General features: G+C 41.5%; 1 protein-coding gene across 1 annotated transcript; it reads right to left on the bottom strand.

The window, feature by feature from the left end:
* Positions 1 to 103: 103 nt before the first annotated feature.
* Positions 104 to 21011, bottom strand: LOC117862371 (uncharacterized). The gene is made up of 22 exons (XM_034745825.2): positions 19848 to 21011; positions 18146 to 18261; positions 15813 to 16021; positions 14825 to 14944; positions 13574 to 13702; positions 13367 to 13492; positions 11792 to 11847; positions 11611 to 11710; positions 10767 to 10884; positions 10457 to 10669; positions 9708 to 10032; positions 8719 to 8812; positions 8281 to 8389; positions 7917 to 8185; positions 7335 to 7462; positions 6864 to 7098; positions 5847 to 6035; positions 5037 to 5320; positions 4735 to 4942; positions 4405 to 4644; positions 3834 to 3919; positions 104 to 734 (listed from the first exon to the last, which is right to left on the bottom strand). The coding sequence occupies exons 1-22, from the start codon at positions 20684 to 20686 to the stop codon at positions 575 to 577; spliced, it is 4353 nt and encodes a 1450-aa protein (XP_034601716.1). The 5' UTR covers positions 20687 to 21011; the 3' UTR covers positions 104 to 574.
* Between the last annotated feature and the right edge of the window lie 1227 nt (positions 21012 to 22238).

The raw sequence follows: 22238 nt of genomic DNA, 5'->3' as shown, positions 1-22238 counted from the left end.
ACGGTAAAGTTTGCAGTAATTTTGATATTTTGTGCTAACCAGATTCGCACAAGGCACACATCAATTGACATGCTCATCTCATGACGTCAGCTTAATACTTAAGTGGATGCAAACTAATACTGTATGCCTATTCCTTCAAGAGAAAAGTCCATCTTTCTCAGTTTGATTTCGACCATGAAACTCCAAAACCAGAAATCTTCCCTACTGTTTACAATTGAATCGACTGAGCTTACTATTACTTACAAGAATGTACACCACTATAACTCCAATCACTGGCTTCTTGCTGTACACTCCACCGATTTAATTTCAACCAAAGAAAATGTAGAAATCTGCTTCCCATGGGGCAATAGACCTATCCTAAACACACGACCAAGATGCAAAACTGAGAAAGAAAATAATTACCACATATCTGAACTACGCTGGAGAGCTCCCAGAAATAGGAGGAAGTTCCAGGTCTAGCAAGTCAGACCAATTCTTCAGATTCAGAAATGGGCTGACGAAGATGCAAGAGATAAAATGCTGCTTGTCAGCTCAACCAATTGATACTTTCTGCCACTTAGCTTGCAGCAGGCAGCTACATTGCCCAGAATCTATCAGGGTCGGGACTAAATAATGTATAGTCCTGGATCTCCAAATTCGCAACATGCCAGTTAACGAGTCCAGCTTGCAGTGACTTGATAAGAAAAAGAATAACAGGTAGTATCCACCATTCATTGTCTTCCCTACTCTTGAAGCTGAACAGGTTACATAGAACAAACATATCAATTACACATCCTTGGAGAATAAAAACGTTTATGAAAATCGAAACTTAAAAATATCTTGTCAGTTCCTTTTGTATTTTTTGGAAGAATAACTCGAAAACAGACATTCAGAATCTGAATAAAAAATCCAGAGAATGTGTAAACAGGCCAGAATGCAGCCACATGGGACCAAAAGTACAGACTTAAAAGTACTTGAACATATCCTGGGTATAGCCCGTCTCCAAATTCAATAGGATGATGACCACATAATGCATGACAGAGGAAAATAAGATGTGCATAATTTCCACTGAATTTTGGTATTTTTTCCTCTATTTTTTGAAGGATGTTATTAGTCAAACAACAAAACTATCCTGTGTGTCAATAAAATTATTGAAATAAATTTGCTCATCATTTTTCCTGCACTTCGTATAAAGGTTCAACTATGAATTTATGCTAGAAGTTTTTAGTGTCCTATGGAAAAATTCCTCCTGTCAGGGCCTGCTTGAAATGGAGGAACCAGAAACTGAGGAATAAGGATTGAGAAGAACACAGGAAAGGGATAGGGAATGAGGAGAACAAAGGAAAGGGATAGGGATGTAGTGGCAAACAGAGGAATAAAAAAAATACAGGAAATGGATAGGAAGATCTGTTTAGACTTTGGAATGCAAGGAAACATAACAGGGCCAGCTCTAGCTGCAAGATCCATGCTGGATTTGGAGTTTGTAGAACAAAATAAAGTGGTTTGAACATATATATCTAAAACAAAATAATAACAAAATTGTTGAACCAAATATCTTCAATGTTCCCACAGTTCCAGCTCCAAGAATTTCTGGATACGAATGACAGGGCCTAGAAAATCTTGGAGCTGGAGCTGTGACAAACAGGCCTATACTATCACTAAGCATTGGACCATAAAACATATTTAGGGCATGTTTGTCAAGGCTCCAACTCCAAACTCCAGGCCAGAGTTAAGTGGAGCCAGCCAAACACCCTAACTCCACCAATTGTGGATTAGCTTAACTCCATGGAGTTAGTGGAGCTGTAGTTCATTTTCTTCAGAACCATCCAATATGAACCTAGACGTGGAGTTGGAGGGTAATTACCCACCACTGCCACTCGTTACAAAAAAACGTTCATTTCTTTTCTCTCGACACCACCGACACCAAACCTATCCTCCCAGCCCATTCGACGCCTCCTGCCCGCAACCGTTAACGCCGTCGCCGGGTGGCCTCCGCGGCTCTGCCCAACCTCCACCCCCCACCCTTTCCCTCCGCCATCCCCTTCCCTATCCTTTTCCTCGACCTGGAGCTGCGCCCAAAGACACCCTGCCTGGACCCAGTGCGCCGCCGCCCGGCCGAGCCACCCGCGCCAGCTCCATGCCGTGCCAACAACAACAACCCCCCCCCACCCCCCCCCCCCCCCCCCCCGCGCTGCCCCATCCCGCGCCGCCGCCGTCACACCGGCCGAGGAGATTGCGCCGGCACTGTCCCACCGCCAGCCAAGCAGGTCATGTCCTGCGCCGCCGCCATGCCCCCCCCCCCCCAGCGGAGCGAGCATGCCCTTGCGGGGGTGTGGGTGACCCTCGAGCTGACGAAGAAGATAAATAAATAAAAGGAAAAGGAAAAATAGGGATGGAGAGAATGACAGGTGGGCCCATCAAACCAGGGGCAAGAATGGCAATCCAGCGTCAAAATTTTCTTTTCTGGAGCTGGGGCACCGTTCTAGCCAAACACCACAAACAGACAGCTCAGCTCAGAGCTCCAGCTGGAGTTTGGAGTTGGAGTACAAAACTGTGGAGTTGGAGCCATGCCACACAGGCCCTTAGAATATTAGTATATAGGATCAATTGAACAGCAGCCCATAATAATTAATTCCATTTGGTTGTTAGTTGATGTGAATCTGACATGTGTGGGCACTGCATGGACTTGTCCCACACATCCATCCTTCTCCATTCACCAATGACATGGGCCACAAATACTATCCAGTCAAAACCTCATTCTCTCTCTTCTACTTCCCTTTGCGGTTCAAGGAGCAAAATGGCAGCGATCCAGATTGGAGTGACAGCCTTGGGGATACCAGGCAACAACTGCAAGCAGGAGGGGAAATGGCAGCAAGCTACACCTGTGAGGATGCAGTCAATGCTCATTCGTCAGGCGTGCTCTTTTCTTTTAATTTATCTGGTTGTCTTTCTTCCCTAATAGGATTTCAAACCTGAGAAAGCTTCTATCTCTCTTTGCCTCGGGCTAACCCGAAACGATTAGCTCAGACTGGATATTTTATTTACTGTGTTATGTCGAGGAAATCGATCCTTTCCTGTGCAAGCAGCTGGTGTTTTTCTCTGTTCCAAACGGTAGGTGAAGTTGGCAAAACAAAGGAATCAAGTGTTTTGGCAAATCGGGCGGCCTAACCCAGATCCAACAGCACAAGCTAGCAGATGTCTAGTTTAAATCAGGTTTGTTTAGAGATCAAGATAAGTTAAAGATAAGATCAGTTAGGGAGATAAGGTTGTGAGGAGATCAGTTTGTTTATATTAGATTGAGTTTGTTAGATGGCTTGGCTATAAAAGCCTAGACACACCATCCATTGTAATCAAGCAAGAAAAACCCTAAAAGGAAGGGAGGAAGGGCGGTGACTGAGGAAGGGCGGCTGGGTTCTTCCTGCAATCCTATCTATCCCTAGACAATCTATGTAATAAACTTCCTAAATTACACTCCGAGTTTTTTGAGTGTTCAGAGTTTTTATATCTTTTCCACAATAAATTCATCCAAAGCACCAAAACAAGAGCAAATCGGCCGTTCCGTCCAATCAATTGAATTATGGTATCTAATAGGTTCCATTCATTCAGTGACTTTTCTGAAGTACTCACTTTTGAGCACAACAACTGCTCAACTAGCCTTGATCACAAGCATTTTCTTTTTGGAGTATAAAAACAAAAATATCACTACAATTAGTTAAGAATTATTTGACTACTAGATTTCATAGTGTAGCATAGCAAGGCCAACAACCAGAACATGAACCCTGCTGTTTTTATTTACAGAGTGAATGCTGGGATGCTGTTCCAATATCACCATTCAGGAATAGGAGGAACCATACCTTTTTGCGTTGTATACATGATGCACTGAGGACACCGCCAAAGAAGAGAGCCAAAAATACAAAGCACCATATATCATTGATACAATCTGCATTAAACTAATATGGTTAAAACTCCAATGGCCTGTAATGTTGCATGCATATGTGTATTTACAAACAAATAGAGTGGAATAGTTAATACACATTTTTTCAAGTCCAAGTTGGAGGCACTCATGCCCATCCCATGCACAACCAGACACACATGGGCACGCCCTAGAACACATCTAACAAGATTCTAATCTCATATAGAGTGAGCATGCAATTTACATTGGAATGCACCAACATGATGTGCACTCAAGCCGAATCTGAGATCGAACCTGGGTGTGCAGTCCACCACAAGGATCCTAACCAGTGAGCTATCCTCAGTTCTCAAATAGGTGAAGATTATATGCTCACAAGATTAGAGTAACAGCATGCAGTAATAATTATTGTTATATAATGCAACATAATTCTGACTGATCACAGCAGGAAATAACAGAAATATGTAACATGTGAATAAACATGATAGTTCATAGACAGAAGTTAGAAGACTTACAATGTTTATAACTGAAGTAATGTTCCAAAGTGCAAAAATACGGGTCACAGAGGATCGTTTTGGTCCTCGACTGAAAAGTGCATTGAGACCAGCAAGAAAAGGTGAAAGCAAAGCAAGAGGGGGAATGAGCAGAACGGCAAGAAAAGCTCCAACAGATATCCAGTAGTACTGTACAAGCATGAGCAGGGTGATGGAAAAATCACCCAGAAGTAAAATACAAATGAGCAGCTGCAATGTTTCCTGCAATATTATAGCATGGTTTCAGTCATGGTGATCGTCATATCCAGCATGAGCGCATTTTGCACTTAAAATAATGGGTCCAGTAGTTACCGCATAGCCTATAGGCCTGGAATTTTGCAATAACAATGAAAAAGGGAAGAGATAGTCTCTTTTATAATCTAGTGACTCGAGTGTTCCCTCATTTATGATTCCACCATTCACTCCACCTGTCAACCGCTTCCTAGAAACAGCATAGCTTGTGCAAGGCTGATCCTGATTTGCCTGATTGAAATCCTGAAGTAGAACTGCAATGTTCTTCCTGTAGGATTAAAGGCATTCTAGTTATATAAGCATTAAATAGCAAGTAAAACATTCTCTAAGAAAAGACATTATAACTTGCAATTTTTTCAAACCTCGAGCGTTCACCGAATTCTGGGCCATGCTCGTGGGGGTGGAGACTCTTGTAGAAGTTCTCATTCACAGCTACAACAATACCTAGCTGGTAATATCCAGAAGCAGTGGACTGGAACCACCCTAGCTCCACTCGAACACCATGCCTCTCAAGTTGGGGATTCCCATGACTGTTGATCCAAGTAACAACAGGGCTCAAAGTTGAGCGGATGCCTCCTTGTCTTACTGTCCTCAATTGGGCATTCAAACCAGCGACTAATCTGTTCCAGATCGCAGTCGATACATACTAAAAAAACAAAGTCGACGTTATACAGGGTGATTGAACAAAACATGCTGCACTTTTTTAGCATGTTCATCAAAACACCAACGAATATTTTGATATCAACAACATAAAAGCTCAACAAATATGCAATATGAGATCCAAAACGATTAAATTTTCTAATAAATGCTGCAAGATGTGTGTCCCTATGCATCAAATAAATCTCATCCTGATCAATTATTCACATTCTCCACCTAGAAGATGACAAGATGTTGAATACTCATGAATAATAAACTTGGAGGCCTAGAGTATCTCGATGGCCAACAAAAAACATCAGGATCATACACATGTGCATCAGGATATGGTTTAGTTTTTCTTGGGTACTGGTTATGCTTTGTGGAAAATATTGAAATCATCATTACCATAAACCAAAGAGGTCAGTGTACTCTGTATATACAAGGGAGAATAGAAATAGGAACAGAATGTCGAACCTGATCACGAGTCATGACAAACAATAGGGATGGTATTAACAGCAAAAATTCAGAATTTTTACCTGGCCAAGAAGGTTTGATAGCAATGTATCACTATGCAGGTAGTATGGAGACATGTAGCTTCCATCACCACCAAAAATTAGACACATGGGAAACCTCTTCTGTATGGTGGATGCTACATCAAGTCGTTTCTCATCACCCCCAAGAAAGAAATCTATGTAAGCAACCATCAAATCTGGAGTTGAACCAACCTGCCAAGTTCAGACAGTTACCTGTGCACTATATCTTTTATGATATACATACAAAAAACAAGTCCGCAAGGAAGTTGTTTTAACTCAATTCCAATACAGTAGTGATCATAGGTTAACAAGCTAACTAAAAGATTGTTCAAAAGAGTGGTACCAATATTTTATCCCATCAGGAATGTGGAGGTTTGCCATTCAGAATGAAGTTAAAAATTCATTAAAATGAAAGTCCGCAGATATTTGTCTAGTTCTGGGCAGAACAAGTTCTGGCAACAATGTGTTTGCTTCATCTAATGGTGACACCGTTTAGGTCATTTGCAGGGCTTGATCCCTGGCTTACCAGGTGACCCTGACCAAGGTAGACTAATGTTTGCACTTGCTTTCTTGCTAGATCTAAACCAACAACACAAAGGTTGCCTTTATAGCTTCAGGAATCCTAAACAACACCCACACGATAACGTAACTAAACTAACTTTTTAACTTGCCAAGCAATCCCATCTAGTAAATAACATAACTTGCCTAATACCAGATAAAGCATGCTCATAATACTAAGGCCCTTTAAGGACTTTGTGGTAAGCTAACAATTAATTCAACTGACTAGGGCTCCTACATATCTATCTGGACTCTGTCTCACGGCAGGAACTTCCCGCTACATGCACCTGAGCTCCTGCCGCTGCTATTGACCAGCTCACAAAAGACCATACCATGTCAGCAGAGCAAACCAGACATTTTGGTTTAGCACAAGATTGGGAACATTGCTGCTGGTTCTTACACGAAATGACATCAGTTTTTTTAGATAATGCTAAATAAAATTTATGTAACATGATTACTGACCTTCAAGCCTTTATAGAGAGCCCGTGACCTGCAAGAACGAAGACATGAATGGTCGTATTCGGATTTAACGTACTCTTGAAGACGATGGATTTTTTTTCTTCTGCGCCATTGCTTCCAAGACCAGGCACAAGGATACGCCAGAACAGAAAGTATACTGTGTATTGATCCTTCCCACCACTCATATGCAGCCACCAAATTGATCTCATCAATAAATCGGTTGAAAGCATCTTCATAACTGAAAAGAAAGCAATATGCAGTTAAAAAAAAATTTCTGGTGGCAAGTGTGCAATACCGAGACAAACGGATGGCAAAAATTTAGTTGAACAAAAAAAACTACAGAATCTTTTTCTGATCACTAGCTACAAGTAAATAAATTCAAACTGTATGGGCTTTTGAGAATAACTTTCTTGTAAATAAAAGTAATACAAATGGCACACTGCTATTCTATAATTGTAAGATGGAAAATCTTACACAATTCTAATTATTGCATCAGGAGGCGAGTAGGGGAGATGCCAGGGCTCCCGGAAAGTATTAGGTCCCATGAAGTACATTCTGTGAACATGGCTCTGTGTTTCTTCTGCCCTGCTAGCCCCAGGTACCTACAAAGGAGGGGTACACTATTTATCAGTACAATCACAATATGTAAGAATGCTTAAACAAAATGGGATAGAAATCCCAGAGTACTTTCTGGGTATACTTTAACACCAATTATGTTTTGTTTTTTGCAGTCATTCAGATAATTTTCCTTTTTAAAGCAAATTTAGCATATGCTTATCTCTCCATAACTGCATATTTGAGGTACATATGAGCATATATCTCTCATGATGGATTCATTCATTTTGTCCAATCAGGATCAACTTTAGAGTTCTAAAATATGTGAATCCATGAATTGTACAACCATGAGAAGGTAGCCACAGGATCAAGTACTACTGAATAAATAATTGATAGTAATCAAAGTTATATACAAGGAGTAATTTGTTCAATGCTTAAGTTTCAGTTATTCTATAAAAGCTTGTAATAAAGAAAATATATTGAATGAAATGAGAAGTATACCTCAGCCAAAGAAAGCAAAAAAGGGAAAGAAGAACATCCATCATTGTGGATTGCATTTGTTGCCCGGTAGGTGATATCACTCTCACCAATCTTAATTCTTAGAGCACTCAAGATAAGTGCCAAAAGAATAATTGTAAAAGAAAGGATAATTGCAAAAGACCATGGACCACCAAAAGTATACATAAGTTCCTCGAGTGGTGTGTAACAGTTTGGCATCTTGTACTTATCAGATATGCACTTATATGGGCAGGGTGGCTCGGTAACACCACCTAGCAAAATACAGCAAATGTTTAGTTTCATGCATTCAACATCAGGATATTGAAAGTAACATCAATACTGATTATAAATAACCATGAAGGCCTACCTCTTACATATACGAAGTCAGCGCGGTTTGGAAGACTAACCACAGAACAAGGACTGCACAGAGATGAATTGGACCCGGTAACATTTTTATATGTACCGACTGGGCATTCCTGAAATGAACTATGATCAGTAATAATGAACAAATAAAGCAATCAGCTAGTTTAAGGAAAGCATGCACAAAATTGCAGTGTGTTAACCAAGTCAATATTATATTCTAGGGCATGAAGATCGATGCCCCCCCAACCCTCCCAACACTACCTCATAAACCACCCCCACAATATTAAGCTTTAACTTACAGGTCACAACTGTTCTCAATGTCTAAATTTTAAATGAAACGAACAACGGTCTGCACTAAGTATGCTAAGTCCTATGTCTTGTTGCAACATGTCACATGGAATACATGTATGCAAACAAAGAAATATAAGTTTAGTGTCCATACGGTGCAAAATGTTCCATATAGACCCATGGGGCATTTCTTTCCAGTTATGGTTCCATCTTGTCCAAAATGTCCATCGTTGTTACCAGATCCTCCACTACACAAAAGAAAAGTAATATGAATTGTCAGAAAGATTTATTGGCTCAGTAACAATTAATTCAGCGTAGTGCACATGATGAAGTTCCTGACAAAGGCATACTTGGATAACCCTTGCAATACCAGTAATATTTTAAGCATGACATTTCTGTCAAAACTCAAGGTGGCAGTGGTTGCTTTGTTAAAGAGTACATCTTGGAATTTGCTGCCACCATGTGTTTGGAATTCTTTTATGTAGCAAGCATATGGAGAGAAAAAAGGCTTTTGTATTCCCCCCCTTTCACATTACAGATCAAGCAAGCACAAAGAAATGCCCAAGTACAAGTAGGGACGCAAGCAGGTTTGCCCGCGAGCCCGCAAATAGTCATTTTTTGGCGTGGCAGAGCCTAGTAAAAAATGACCTATTTGTGGGCTCACAGATAAACCCGCTTGCATCCCTATCCCCAAGTGTCGTTTCTAAGATATAATTTTGTTAATTGTTTTTTGATACTATGCTCTGAGAATATTTACAATATTATACTTGTTATAGAAATATTCTATAAAATAACTCTAGTACTCTACTATGTCGGAAGCTGTCTTGATGTGATGAATATATGTGCTTCATTAATAGCATATATGGCATTGCAATTCATAATGTTGGAAAGACTAACAGTGGAAATAACCAACAAAACATTTCTGAAAAAAAAAGCAGCTCATACATAAAGTATCACAACTGAAAGTTGTAACTGGAACAACCAAATAAAACTACAATCCTCATTATGTAGCATTCTTGCACAAATGTGAGTAGGTATGGATTTTGTTTTCACTAAGGAAAAAGAGTTTGAAATGATCATGCAGTGACAAGACAAGCACGAAACCTACTTCACTCGACTTGCCATTTCAAATGAATTGCATACCTTGATGCTACTGTACCATTGACAGAAGCTATCTGAACATATTCATCTCCAGTAGCAATATTCGACCAATGGAAATGTATTCTACCACCACCACCACCTCCACCACCATATACACCTCCATTGCCACCAGATGCGGATAATGATGAGTTTTTCTCTAGCAGAAGCCATTGAAGAAATAATAGAATTGACCCTCCAGAACCACCACCAACTCCACCTTTAAAAGTCCCATTGGAGTTTCCAGTTGTGCCTCTATGACTTTCACCATCAGAGTTCATTGAGCCATAAATTAGCAACCTTGAAAGTGGCCATTTCATGGACCCAATGACTGAATAGTGAAAAATGATCAGCTATTAGAGCAGAGAATTTATTCAAAAGTTTGATACCAAATGCACTTCTACAAAGGAGGAGATATGTCACAGAAAGAATATTGTTCCCAGTGCACTGCATGATGCATGTCGCACACTGAATAGTGAAAGAATCTCAGTCATAGGTGATTAGTTTCAGTCAGTAAGTGGGCGTGTGTGTGTGTGTGTGTTTGGGTCTCTGTATGACTCCTTTCTCTAATATTAATACAATGATACGCAGTTCTCCTGCGTATTCGAGAAAAAAATAGTGAAAGAAACTATGCTGAAAGCAAACTCAGAGGATGCTACCAAACATCATGAAGGGAAAAATGGGAAAACAAAGAGAAGCAAATGCAGGAAACAAATATGCAGAACATAGATTCCAAAGGACAGGATGGCACCAACCAATTAATCCCCCACCCGCAGTGCTATCCGCTGACACAGCAGAACCACCACTACCACTTCCAAGCTCACATGGAAGATCAGCATTACCATATGCTAGACCTCCATCACTTTTCATTCCATTGTAAATACCCGTGCCACCTCGGCCTCCATGCCCAGCGCCACCTCCAGCTCCATATTTTAGAAATGTTCCTTTTCCAATGCCTTCCTTGCAACCTGTCAAAGAATTCAAATTGCTGGTTAACATAGTCATGACACTGACAGGACATATTCCTGCTCCTTTATTAATTATTACACAAAAACACAGAATCACCTAACTCTGAGGCACTAATGGTGCCATCCTTCGCAATGGTCACAGTCCTTGCCCGATGAATATGGATTATACTTCCCCTAACAATGCCACTGACAGTTATGTCTTCAACCCGACAAATCTGCACCAAAAGAATTTTAAAAAAAAAGCTTAAGATGGCTACAGAGCAAATGAAATCTGCAATTTAGCTTGAGACATTCTACAAACATGTGATTATGATGAAAGGTGAACTTAGTTTCATTTTTTTATCAGCAGGTCCGATTAGTGAACTGAACCACGTTAAGATTTCATGAAGGAAAGAGGTATATCACCCCTAAAGAACCTTGGTGAGGCAGTGTATCATAAACTAATAACACAAATAGGACAATTATGATACAAATTATCTAGTCCCAAGAGATTGTATTTCATGAACCGACCAGTTTATGATATTGAAAGAAAAGGTGGGCAATGTACTCCGACACACCCCTCACATTAAGGTAACATCAATCCTGCAACATAGCATCCAACTAGATAACAGGTTTTTCCCCCTTAAAATTGCATTACTGAAAAAGGGTGAGCCTGGTGCTCTCCACTTTTATGTGGAGGTCCTAGGTTTGAATCAGCCTCCTAGCAAAATAAGAGAGGGTAAGGCTGCCAACAAATTTCCTTCCCCTAGACCCCACCTTGTGGGAGCTTTTTGGGTATTGCAATAAGGACCCCATGAGCGTTTCACCCAAAAGCTTAAGCATTCAGGAAAGGCGGCAATATACTTAGAAAAGAAAACATGGTAGAATCGTAGCAAACTTGTTCATTATATTATAAAAAATCATGTGCCAAGGAAAAGAGCATCAGAATAAAGTATACTTACTTGCAGTGTAAACGACAAGGAGCGATTAACATGGCAATCGTCAGGTGGGGTAATAAGCTCACTAGGACATGTTTTACTTTCACAGCGTGAAAGTGCATCCCTGGTTAACACAAATATCTTATCATATTCGCTGTTTAGAAGGAAGTAAAGATTATGAATTCACAGTGGGGTAACAACTTACAAGCTACTTTGAACAGTCTCATCGTGTGGAGCCTGAACAAGGGAACCAGGACCAACCTGCTCACATGCCGACACATGGTTAACTCCCCAATAGTAAATATTTAAGAACAAAACTCAAAATACCACATGTTACTTTGATATGATAACTTAAACTAGCTGGATAATAAGCACACCAAAATGAAAACGTGTTAAGAATGACCATGGAAAGTGAATTTAATCATTAAGTCCTCAAGTTGTCCGCTAATGTGCCCAAATGGTACTTCCTCCCCTTGCATGGTATTTTAATTGAACTTTTGACCACAAATTTCTCTTGAAACATCTAGTTACTAACATAGGCATGTAAATTAAAATATAATTATTGTGGTACAAAATCTGTGGCACTAAACCCATACATACTTCGTCTAATTGATGATAAAGCTATAAAATTTGAATCTTGTAATATGTGCACACCCTATAATTTGTTTTTTAGGGGAATGACGCTTCTAATTTCAGCCAGAGGGAGTAGTAGCAATAGGGGTTAGAACTAAATAAGATCTACTTGATGCCAATCGAAACATGTAGAGGAAAATATTTTAGGAACAGTACCTCAACAAAATCCGTAATACTTTAATTCAGCTGATTAAGTACATAAAATACCAGAATAGGAAGTTAAGGAAGTTGCCAGTATACCAAGGGTGTTATACATCAGTGTGCCATGGTAATATTACACAGCACAATGAAAAAATTAAACAACTACTTATGAGTGGTGCAGAATGCCATTTATAAGAAAAATAAATTGCATGGCATAAGAAGCAACTATAGGTTCTGACACTCTTGCATATGTTATATGTTAACCATCTTCTTTAAGTTGAATCTACCTGACTCACTAGCTATAAACAGATAAATAATGTCAACAAGCAGGTAAAATATTTCTATTACCACAAAAACTGATACGCACCACATTTTCCTTAAGTTATTGGAATTCAGAGCACTGAATCTTTTATTGTCATGAAAATCAGCACTACAATTTTTTTTTTTGAAAATGCAGGAGAGAAAATCAGCACTACAATGCCAGCATTAATTTGTAGGCCTATGTGGTTATGTTTCCTGGCTTAAGCTTTTTTAGTAAATAAACTTATACGGCTTCTAGAATAGAAGACCTACAAAGTAGATTCAGTAGTTGAATTACCCATGTTCTCAAGTGGCCCAAAATTATAAACACTACATGAGAAAGAAGCTCCGTCTTACATTAATAAACAGACATATTAAATGAGGTTTATAAATATTAGAAGTTTCATCTGTTGTGTAAACTGTACAGATATATTATGAATAAAATATTGGAAGCTTCATCTGTTGCTAACTTCTGGATTCAACTTAGTTCAAAATTTATTATACTCACACATCAACGAAACCAAATAACAGATTTAGATTTAGGAGTATAGCTAAAGCACATCAAATTCCTTAGCATAATAATGTATAAATCATATCATTTGCTCTTCGGAGAAGGAATAGTAAACAGAGAAAAACTTTATAGCATTCAGCATAGTAACATTTCACTATGAAAACAATGTAGGTAGTGCATATACTACAATCTTACTTCAATGTTGTAAAATAGAGAGAGAAACAGTCGCCTAGCTTTGATTCCATCGCCAGGGCCGCTCAAGTTAAGAAGTCCTTGCCCATAGACCATCAAATCAGCATTGGAAGATATCACGGAACCATGCTGCCGCAGTAATAAAAAGAAAACTGAACACCAGTGCTAATTGCTAAAATAAAGATTCGGTAAGGGCTTCAACCAACATACCCTGAGGACTACAAGGTTTCTTGCCTCAAGCATAGATGCAAGAACAACATCCTTAGTCCCGCCATCAATCTGAATCTTTGAATCCCACATCAAGAGCACTTTGACATACATTCTGAAAGCTCCGTACACCTTCCATAAGAGAAATAAAGAATACAAAAAAAGGTATTAAAATTATATTTTGATGAAGTAACCATAGAATGCATCAAGGATACCCAATACAGCACATATTCTTTTACAAGCATCAATGCCGCATAAATTCAGTGGGTAATATACTAGCATTGGACAACTTTAGGCATCTAGCATGTCACATACTATCCAACATATGAAAAAGGGACAGCTATGATATATGCTGCATTGACGAACTTTTACATAGATATTGCTGTGTTTCCAAGTCCATATTTATAAAATTAATTACATTCAACTGTCGCTCACCTGATGTATGCATATGAAAGGAGTAAAGTGCATGGCCAGTCCTTAAACTTGTCACTTAGGTCACCATACCGTGAAATTGTAGATCTAGCTCCCTAAACTTATCCTCATGCGTCACTTAGGTCCAAATACTGTCAAAATGCAGATCTAGCAACTTAACTTGGCTTCGGGTGTCACCTAGGTCCCTGTACTCTAAAAATAAACTATCATCCCAATTAAATTGTTAAAAACTTTTTATAGGTATAGCTTAATGTACATAATATTGATGAGCATGAACCCAAGAAGCTTTGATGATGTTAACTTTGGTGGCAATATCTTAGCTTGCTAGGTATGCATACAGTCATGCTCTATTCTTAGAAGATTGTTCAAACATAACTAAAGTGTACCTGCAATTCCCAAACTAGAATTAGGGGCTTATGAGCGCCATGAATTACCTAATGAAATATGGAGAGAAACTGAAGGGGCAACAAAACGAGTGAGAAAAGGGGGCGATAAAAATAACGGCATGCTTAAAAGCATAATATTTGAGTCCTATTATGCTTTATTGGTTGGACGACAATGCATTTTAAGAGTATAGGGACCTAGATGACACCCGAAGCTAAGTTTAGGGGGTCAGACCTGCATAAGAGTATAGGGACCTAAATGACACCTGAGGCTAAGTTTAGGGAACCAGATCTGCAATTCAAGAGTATATAGGGACCTAAGTGACACCGCCGGACAAATTTAAGGACGGGCCATGAACTTTACTCATATGAAAATTACTTATTTACTTAGGAAACCCATCAAAGGAAAGAAAAAATCTAAAGGCAATGAGCATTTTACCTTTATAACAGAGTCACTCATTAAAAGCTCTTCAGCGACCAGCTCAAATTCGGATATTGGATTTTCTGATAACCCAAAGCAGATACTGCCCTTAGTAAGTAGCCTAATTTGACCTGTCACCTGACAATAAGAAAATAGTGACAGGAGAGCAAATATACCATTAGAAATGCTATTATGCAACAGAGAGAATGGTAATCTAGGAATATAGGAAGCAATAAAATGATCAGGTAAAGGGAATCAATGGACATAAATACGATTCTGGAAATAGCATACTAAACAAATCTGAGAATGTCTGATATTCTTTGCTAGATCAAATCTGAAACAATATAGTGAAATTTTCAGTGTATGTAATTGCACAATTGTTTCACTGAACCATGTAACAGAAAGTTGACAATGGTGCACCCAAAAGGAGAAGCCAACAATCAAACTCAGTAAGGCTGTAGTAGTTTAATTAGTATCCAGATAATTTATGTTTCAAAGCCCAAAGATCTAGTACCACTTTACAAGCTACTCCCTCCGTTCCTGTTTATAAGGTGCACACGCATATCAAGATTCAAATTTTACAATCTTTGACCAATAATTTGGCCAACAATTTTTTATTTTTGTAATGTAAATTTGACATGGTTAGATTTGTAATCAAATATACTTTTCAATGATTATAAGTTTATAACCATAAACAAAATAATATAAGATAAATGAATGGTCAAAGTCTAATTTGGGAGACTGTGCCATGTCATACCATGCCTTATAAACAGGAACGGGGGGAGTATTAGCTTGTTGCAAAGGGCATTCCAAATTTGATATGTTAACTTTTAGAATTAGACTGCTGCATGTCTTATAGTTTGACCTCTTATAAAAGTGGAAATATCCATTAAAAAAATTTGGACATTGGTGTGGCATAAATGCAACAAAGAACCTCAGAGATCTACATACGCATAAACATAACAGGAAATCATTAATAAGATGTTAATCAGCTCTTGAAACAAACCTGCACTCTAGACCACAACAAGGGAACCAGCACTCGTGCATTGCACTCCACAAGCACATTGGACCAGAGTCTAGTCATTGGAAAACCAAGCAATGGAGTTTCGGTGTGTGTTGTGAAATTTCCATTGCTCACCTTCAGAGTCTGTAATGAACTATCATATATTGTACCTGCTCCACCAGCATTCTGAGCACACCCGAAACTCTGGCCACCTGATGTGTTTTTAAAAAGAATGATATCAATGAAGGACGGACAGAAAGAGGAATTACAAACGAAAAGGTTAGGAAAGGAAAAGCACACATTGTATTAACACACATTTATCAAACACTGAGAATGGATAACAAGAAATCATAACAGTGATATCTAAGGGCTTTTTTTATTGTTGTTTATCACTTGGATTAGTAGGGGAAATGAATTAACTTCAGTCCTACCCCAAGGTGGCGTTTGGATAGCTAGTAGGAAAGGGAATGGGATAAGAATAGGGTTACGTTGCGCGGGTATGGGATATTGTTATAAGATTTCTACCCAGACTCGTGTACTATTTCTTCTACCTTAATGAAATGATGTGCAGCTCTCCTGCGTAGTTCAAGAAAAAAGGGTTATAAGGTTTTATTCCAAATCCTTTGCTTGGTTTGTTATGGGATAGGGATAGGGAAAAACAATACAAATAATGAGGATACCCTTTCAATTCAAAGAAACAACCAATGAGCAGCAATATAATAAAGGGCAAATATGTAATTTTCTATGCTTCTCATCTTTATCCCAAACATATCCCTCCTCATACCATGGGTTTGAATGGGTGGGAAATGTGGCCTTATATCCCATTCCCAATCTACCTTCTTTTCCCTAACCCCTGAGCCAAACATTGGAAATGTTTTATCCTACCTGTTATTTCCCGAACTAGTGGTATGGTTATGCAGGGCTTCAACTCCTTGGTTTTTCTTGGTGCCTGGACCCTCTGGAACCACCGCAATCGGTGTGTGTTTGATGTGATCTCGCCTAACATTCTAAGCCTTCTCGCTGTATCTTTCGAGGAGTTGGATTTATGGAGTGCAGCTGGTGCGAGAGGCATCAAGTTGCTGCATAACCCGCTTCTAGAAGCAGGTTAGCTTAAGGTCAGGTCCCAGATTGGTCGTCCTTTGTCAAAGGCGAGATTTCTTCAGCCCTGTTGTTTGGGAGTGTGGGTGTGTGGTTCTAGTAAGGGGTTCTTTACCCCCCCACCCCACCCCCTTTATCATCTTCTTATTATAAAAATACGCAGCTCTCCTGCGTGTTTGAGAAAAAAAACTCTTATTTCCCAAACCCACCAACATTTCCAAGAATCCAAAGTCACACAAAGGGATTGGGTGTAATCTCTTCCTATCGTAGCGAACTTGATGGTCACAGTTCTACACAAATACATAATTGTGATCAATGTTGCCCAAAATAGGACAATAAAAACTTTGACTTGTTGCAATGTGTAGCAAAAAGTGATAAACAACAACAAAAAAGGCAACATGGATATAGTTTTTTTCCTTGAACGAGCAGGAGGGCTGCACGTTTTTGTATTATAGGAGAAAGAAATAACTGTCCCCATACAATTCCAAGATGGGCAGTAGAAAGGAAGAAATAAAAGAATGAGAGGAAAAGGAAAATACAGAGATCAAGAAACTAACAACATTTGTGCCAAAAAAAATAAAGACAAAGATGACCGGCCCATGGACTTATTCAGTCCATAAGGTACCCGTGGTAGTTTTAGCAGAACAATTAGGGCTCCACATATATCCTAAGTTCCTAATTCCTAAGTTCAACTAACCAAGACAATGAGAAGACATTACCTCAATATGTCTTCTTGCAAAAGATGTAGTGAGACTTTCCTCTAAACTGATAATAGGCACATAAAGCTTACATTGTACATTGAACGTGTATACCGCTGAGGCTCTGGCACTCAATCCTACATTTATGTATGGGAGAATGATACTTTTACATAACAGTGCGGCAATTATTGATATGCAAAACAGTCCTGAACTAAGTCAGCATAAGTTGACCCTCCTAATAACTAATGTGAAATTGAGCATACTCTGACCATTGCCTTATATTATAACCGCACTGCATCTAATTGTGAGCAACCAAAATAATTTTTTTATTGTAATCAATTCAACAGAATGCGTCGGCAGAGCTATTTCTGCAAACGGCATACCAGCATGCTACATCCCCAATTCCCAGAGTAAAATTTGTAGTTAGTGTTACAATCAATGAATGCATCACACAAAATGTTACTTGTATTCATTCATTCATGACAGATAATCTTTTCTACACAACACTTTGCATAAAAACTAAGGTCACAAAATACTAACCGTGAACTGTAATTTCTAGATCTTGTTGAATGCTGTAACAATCCATGGATATCCTCCCACCACCACCACCACCCCATCCATTACCACCAGCAGCACTTATTGTACCATTTCCGTATCTAAGAAGAGGGGAATGTTTATGAATATCAAATATATTGACAGGGTCAAGTTTGTACTTACACTAATAATTATAGAAACAATTACTGGGTTGACCATGAACCCTGGCTAAAAGTCACAAAAACTTCATATCTTTTCCACTTTCATTTCTTCAAAAAGAGATATCCTTTCTAAAAAATTGTGTACTTCCAACCAAATCCTGCAGCATGCAGATCCATCCTATGCTAAAAATAGACATTGTGGTTCAGACCAAAGCTGTAAATTTCTTAGTGTGCATCACATCAAAATGTTTCCAAGGAAAAACTAGGTTAATGAGAAAACTCAGGCAGAATATATGACTAATTCAGCAAATAAGCTAAGCCTTTGACTAGTATGGTATGATTTCCAAAAGCAATTCACCAGGTATTAGCCACCCCTTACTTTCCTGGCTTGCAAGGCAGCAACCAAGGAATTGCATGAAGGGGCTTGCCCAGCTAACATCAGCCTTGTTCAGAACAACAGATGCGCATTTATTTATCTATGTGACAAATACCATTGGAACTGACAGGAAATGATATAATAAAATAAATATGGAAATATATGGGTAAATGGCACCGCAATCATCAACCAGTTTGAGAAAAGCCACTGCAACCATAAGGCTCTGAAAACTGCCATTACAAACCCTTGAGACTCTACAAAATACCATGACATCGATGGATCCACCACTGAAGTTTGTGACATTGGACAAAACGACCCTTACGTTCTTCCTCTTCATCCCTAGCGGGACCTTCAGGTGCATATATCTCCCAGAGAAAGCAAACACGAACACCCATGAACTGAGGTTGTTCCTTTTGATTTGGCATTGTTCAGAACCTCACAGATGGTCACAGCAGAGCATGCACGTCATCAATGCTGCAACAGTTATTGCCTCATTGACCATGACACCATGGAGGTCACGCTGCTTGGTTCATCAATTAAATGCTGGTCTTGCGATTTAGCATTGCTCGCTGTGTACCTGTGTCTGACTCAACCTATTGGTACGATCACCTGACAAGATCATGTTCTGATCAATGTACGGAGAGAGGACTAGATCAAAGTTGACTGCCTATAGCTCCTCTCATAAAGCAAAGAACAGGTTCATCATTGTGTATCACGTGTTCCTTCTGTGGTCAACTAAACTTTCTTCAAGTTAATTGCTAAGAGTTTCTTCTTTGTAACCACAAGTTGGAAAACCTTCCAGGTGCCTATAAAGTCATAAACGGCAGAATGACGCACAAAATAGGCCAAGGTGGTCACAACTACGAAGATTTCATGATTCAGGAGAACAGCAGAGAGAGGTCAAGAAAAAGAAAAAACAATAAGGCCACATTGGTCCAAAAGATAGACAACAAGGTGAGTGTCATATTGTAGAATCCCCAAAAGTTCAGAATGACCTCGTTAAACGCCTGACGACTGCAGTGGCTTTTTCTCGCTGGTGATAACTGCAGAATCAGTTATCCAAGCATATACCAATACTAAATACGACAAAGTTTCTGATTAGCTAGAGAATTTAGATTGACATGGCAACTCATAGTAAAACAGGCATAAGTTTGAGTAATGTAGATCTTACAGCTTGAAAGCATGTATTATAATGCTTCCGCCCGACCCACCCCCTCCTTTGAGACTGCCAACACCACCTTCAGCAAGCACATGCCCATCAATATTCATGAAGGTCCTCGCCCTAAGCATGACACGGCCTCCACCATACCCTCCGAATTGCTGATCAGCAGACATGCTGCCACCCATGCTGCCATAGCTCCAGGGCCACGCCAACGTCGACCATGCATACACATCGCCTCCCCAGTTGGTGTCATTGGACACCTTACATGACGCGCCCCTCCCACCATGTCCTCCACCAGCCGCCTCCAGGCTGTGCGGAGTCCCACTCGTCTGGGGAGGGGGCTCCCCGGCGAGCGCGGTGGTGTTGATGGTCGAGTGGTGGTCCAAGGACACATTGGCCGCGTCAAGGCTAACTGAGCCCCCAATCACCTCGACATGCTCGCCGATCCTGATGCTTCCGGAGACATTGACGGTGATGTAGCATCCCCTGACGGGGCAGATGATCTTCACGTTGGGCCGAATCTCCACGCTCCCCTCGCCGTACACGCACAGATCACCGTCCAGCGAAGAGCTCGAGCTGATGACGCAGGTGGTGTTGAACGACCCGGAGCCGTTCAGCTCCTCGCAGGTCCTCGAGTTCGCCGAGTGCGTCTGGCACGGGAACTCCCCGCGCAGCCCCGCCGCGGCCCCACCGCCATCGCGGCCGCCGCCAACAGGAACCAGCGCGAACCGGTCGTCGTGCCGTGGCTCGGGCGCCAACGCGAGCGCGGGGAGGATGCTGTCCCCTCGGGCGCCAACTAAGGCGGCGGCGGCCACGAGCAGGGCCGCCCACCACGCGACGCGCCTCATCGTCGCCGCCGCTGGTCACGCCGGGTCATTGCTCGGCTCGGCGAGCGCGGGAGGCGAGCAGGGCACCGGGCTACCCGCGCACTCGCAGCGTCCCGCCTATTCGCCGCGGGAGGGAGTGGATCGGGCGGTGGCGCGCGCAATCCCCGCACGAGGATGCGGCGGCGGGCGGATCGGTCCGGATCTTGGGAGCGCGGCGAGAGATCTCCAGACCCCTAGCGCCCCCGCGCGCGCACGGCGAGGCGGATGGATTTGCGAGAACGGAGAGTGGGGAAGCGGAGTGTGCTTGCTGCTACTGCTGCTGGCGGGGACTCGGGAGTGGCGGAGAGAGAGAAACTAGAGAGAGAGAGAGAATGGGAGGAGACGGGCCAGCTGGGGCGATGGGTCCGGGTGGGGCCCGCGGCCCGCGGTGGCAGCAGCGGGGAAATGAGTCCACGCCACGCTGTTGGGCTCGCTGGATGCTGCTGCTTCGATCTGCTTCTGTGGACTCATTTGACCGCGGGGATTCCTCTTGTTTCGTCGAGGCGAAAAAGGAAATTTGCCACGGCGGCGTGCCTGTCGCCGACGCCGGGTGAGGTGAGGGCGTGTGGCTTTTCGCCACCGCAGCTGTGTGGTCACCGGCCACGGCTTCTTAATTCGTTGGTGTGAAAGTGACGTGGCTGATGGCGCCGCGAGCTGGGTCACGGTCGAGAACTTTCTCTTAGTTTTGATTATCTTTTCAAGATGAGTCAAAATTTTAATCTTGCGATGCTACTGACTCTGCGGCAGGGCATTTGTTCCTCGAGCTAAAATTTAGTCCGTCTCACATCGAATATTCGGAGGCTAATTAGAAAGATTAAATATGAATTAATTATAAACTAATTGCACAGATGGAGGTTGATTGAGACTGTTAGTAGAAAATTTGAACAAGTCTTGGATAGTGTATTTAGGCTCTCAGCTGATGACGGGTCCATAGACTTGGGTCCCCAATAGAACCTCCTTCCCACATCACTTGGCCCAACAAAAGGTGCGGCGACAACGCATACCTGGGCCAGCCCAGCAACACAACGCAGGCCGAAGATCAAGATCCGACCACTGACCGGCTCCTCCAAACAGGAGACCTGGTCGGCGCCCCGACCAAAAGGGTCTAGTCAGCGTGGGACCACAGTTTGACCCCGACCGAGTTCCCCCAACCGGGGATGCGCCGTACTGACCACACCACTCCCCCCGACCAGCAGGGTTGGGGCCGACTGGGACAATCGATCGGGGACGCCCGCTCGGTGTGGGCTTAGGGAGCAGGTGGAACGGATAAGAGGAAGTGCCCAGGTCAACTATCGTACGAGAAACCGTATCGTACCACGCCCTGCGACACAGTGCCGCCGTAACCTACCCACTACAACGGAGTGGCCTGACGAGATGAACAGGGATCGAGGACGGTAGCCATACCGTACCCGATGATATGGGTCTCAACAAGACTAGGCAGCGCTTGCACCCTCCCTCTCTCTGACTTGTAAGGCTGTCCCCTTGTACTATAAAAGGGAACAGGCCCTCCCCATCTGAAGAAGGAGGATATAGG

This window comes from Setaria viridis, chromosome 7, assembly GCF_005286985.2.
Source record: "Setaria viridis chromosome 7, Setaria_viridis_v4.0, whole genome shotgun sequence".
Classification (NCBI taxonomy): domain Eukaryota; kingdom Viridiplantae; phylum Streptophyta; class Magnoliopsida; order Poales; family Poaceae; genus Setaria; species Setaria viridis.
The sequence above is the reverse complement of the archived record's forward strand: the minus strand, read 5'-3'. Positions and strand labels throughout refer to the sequence as shown.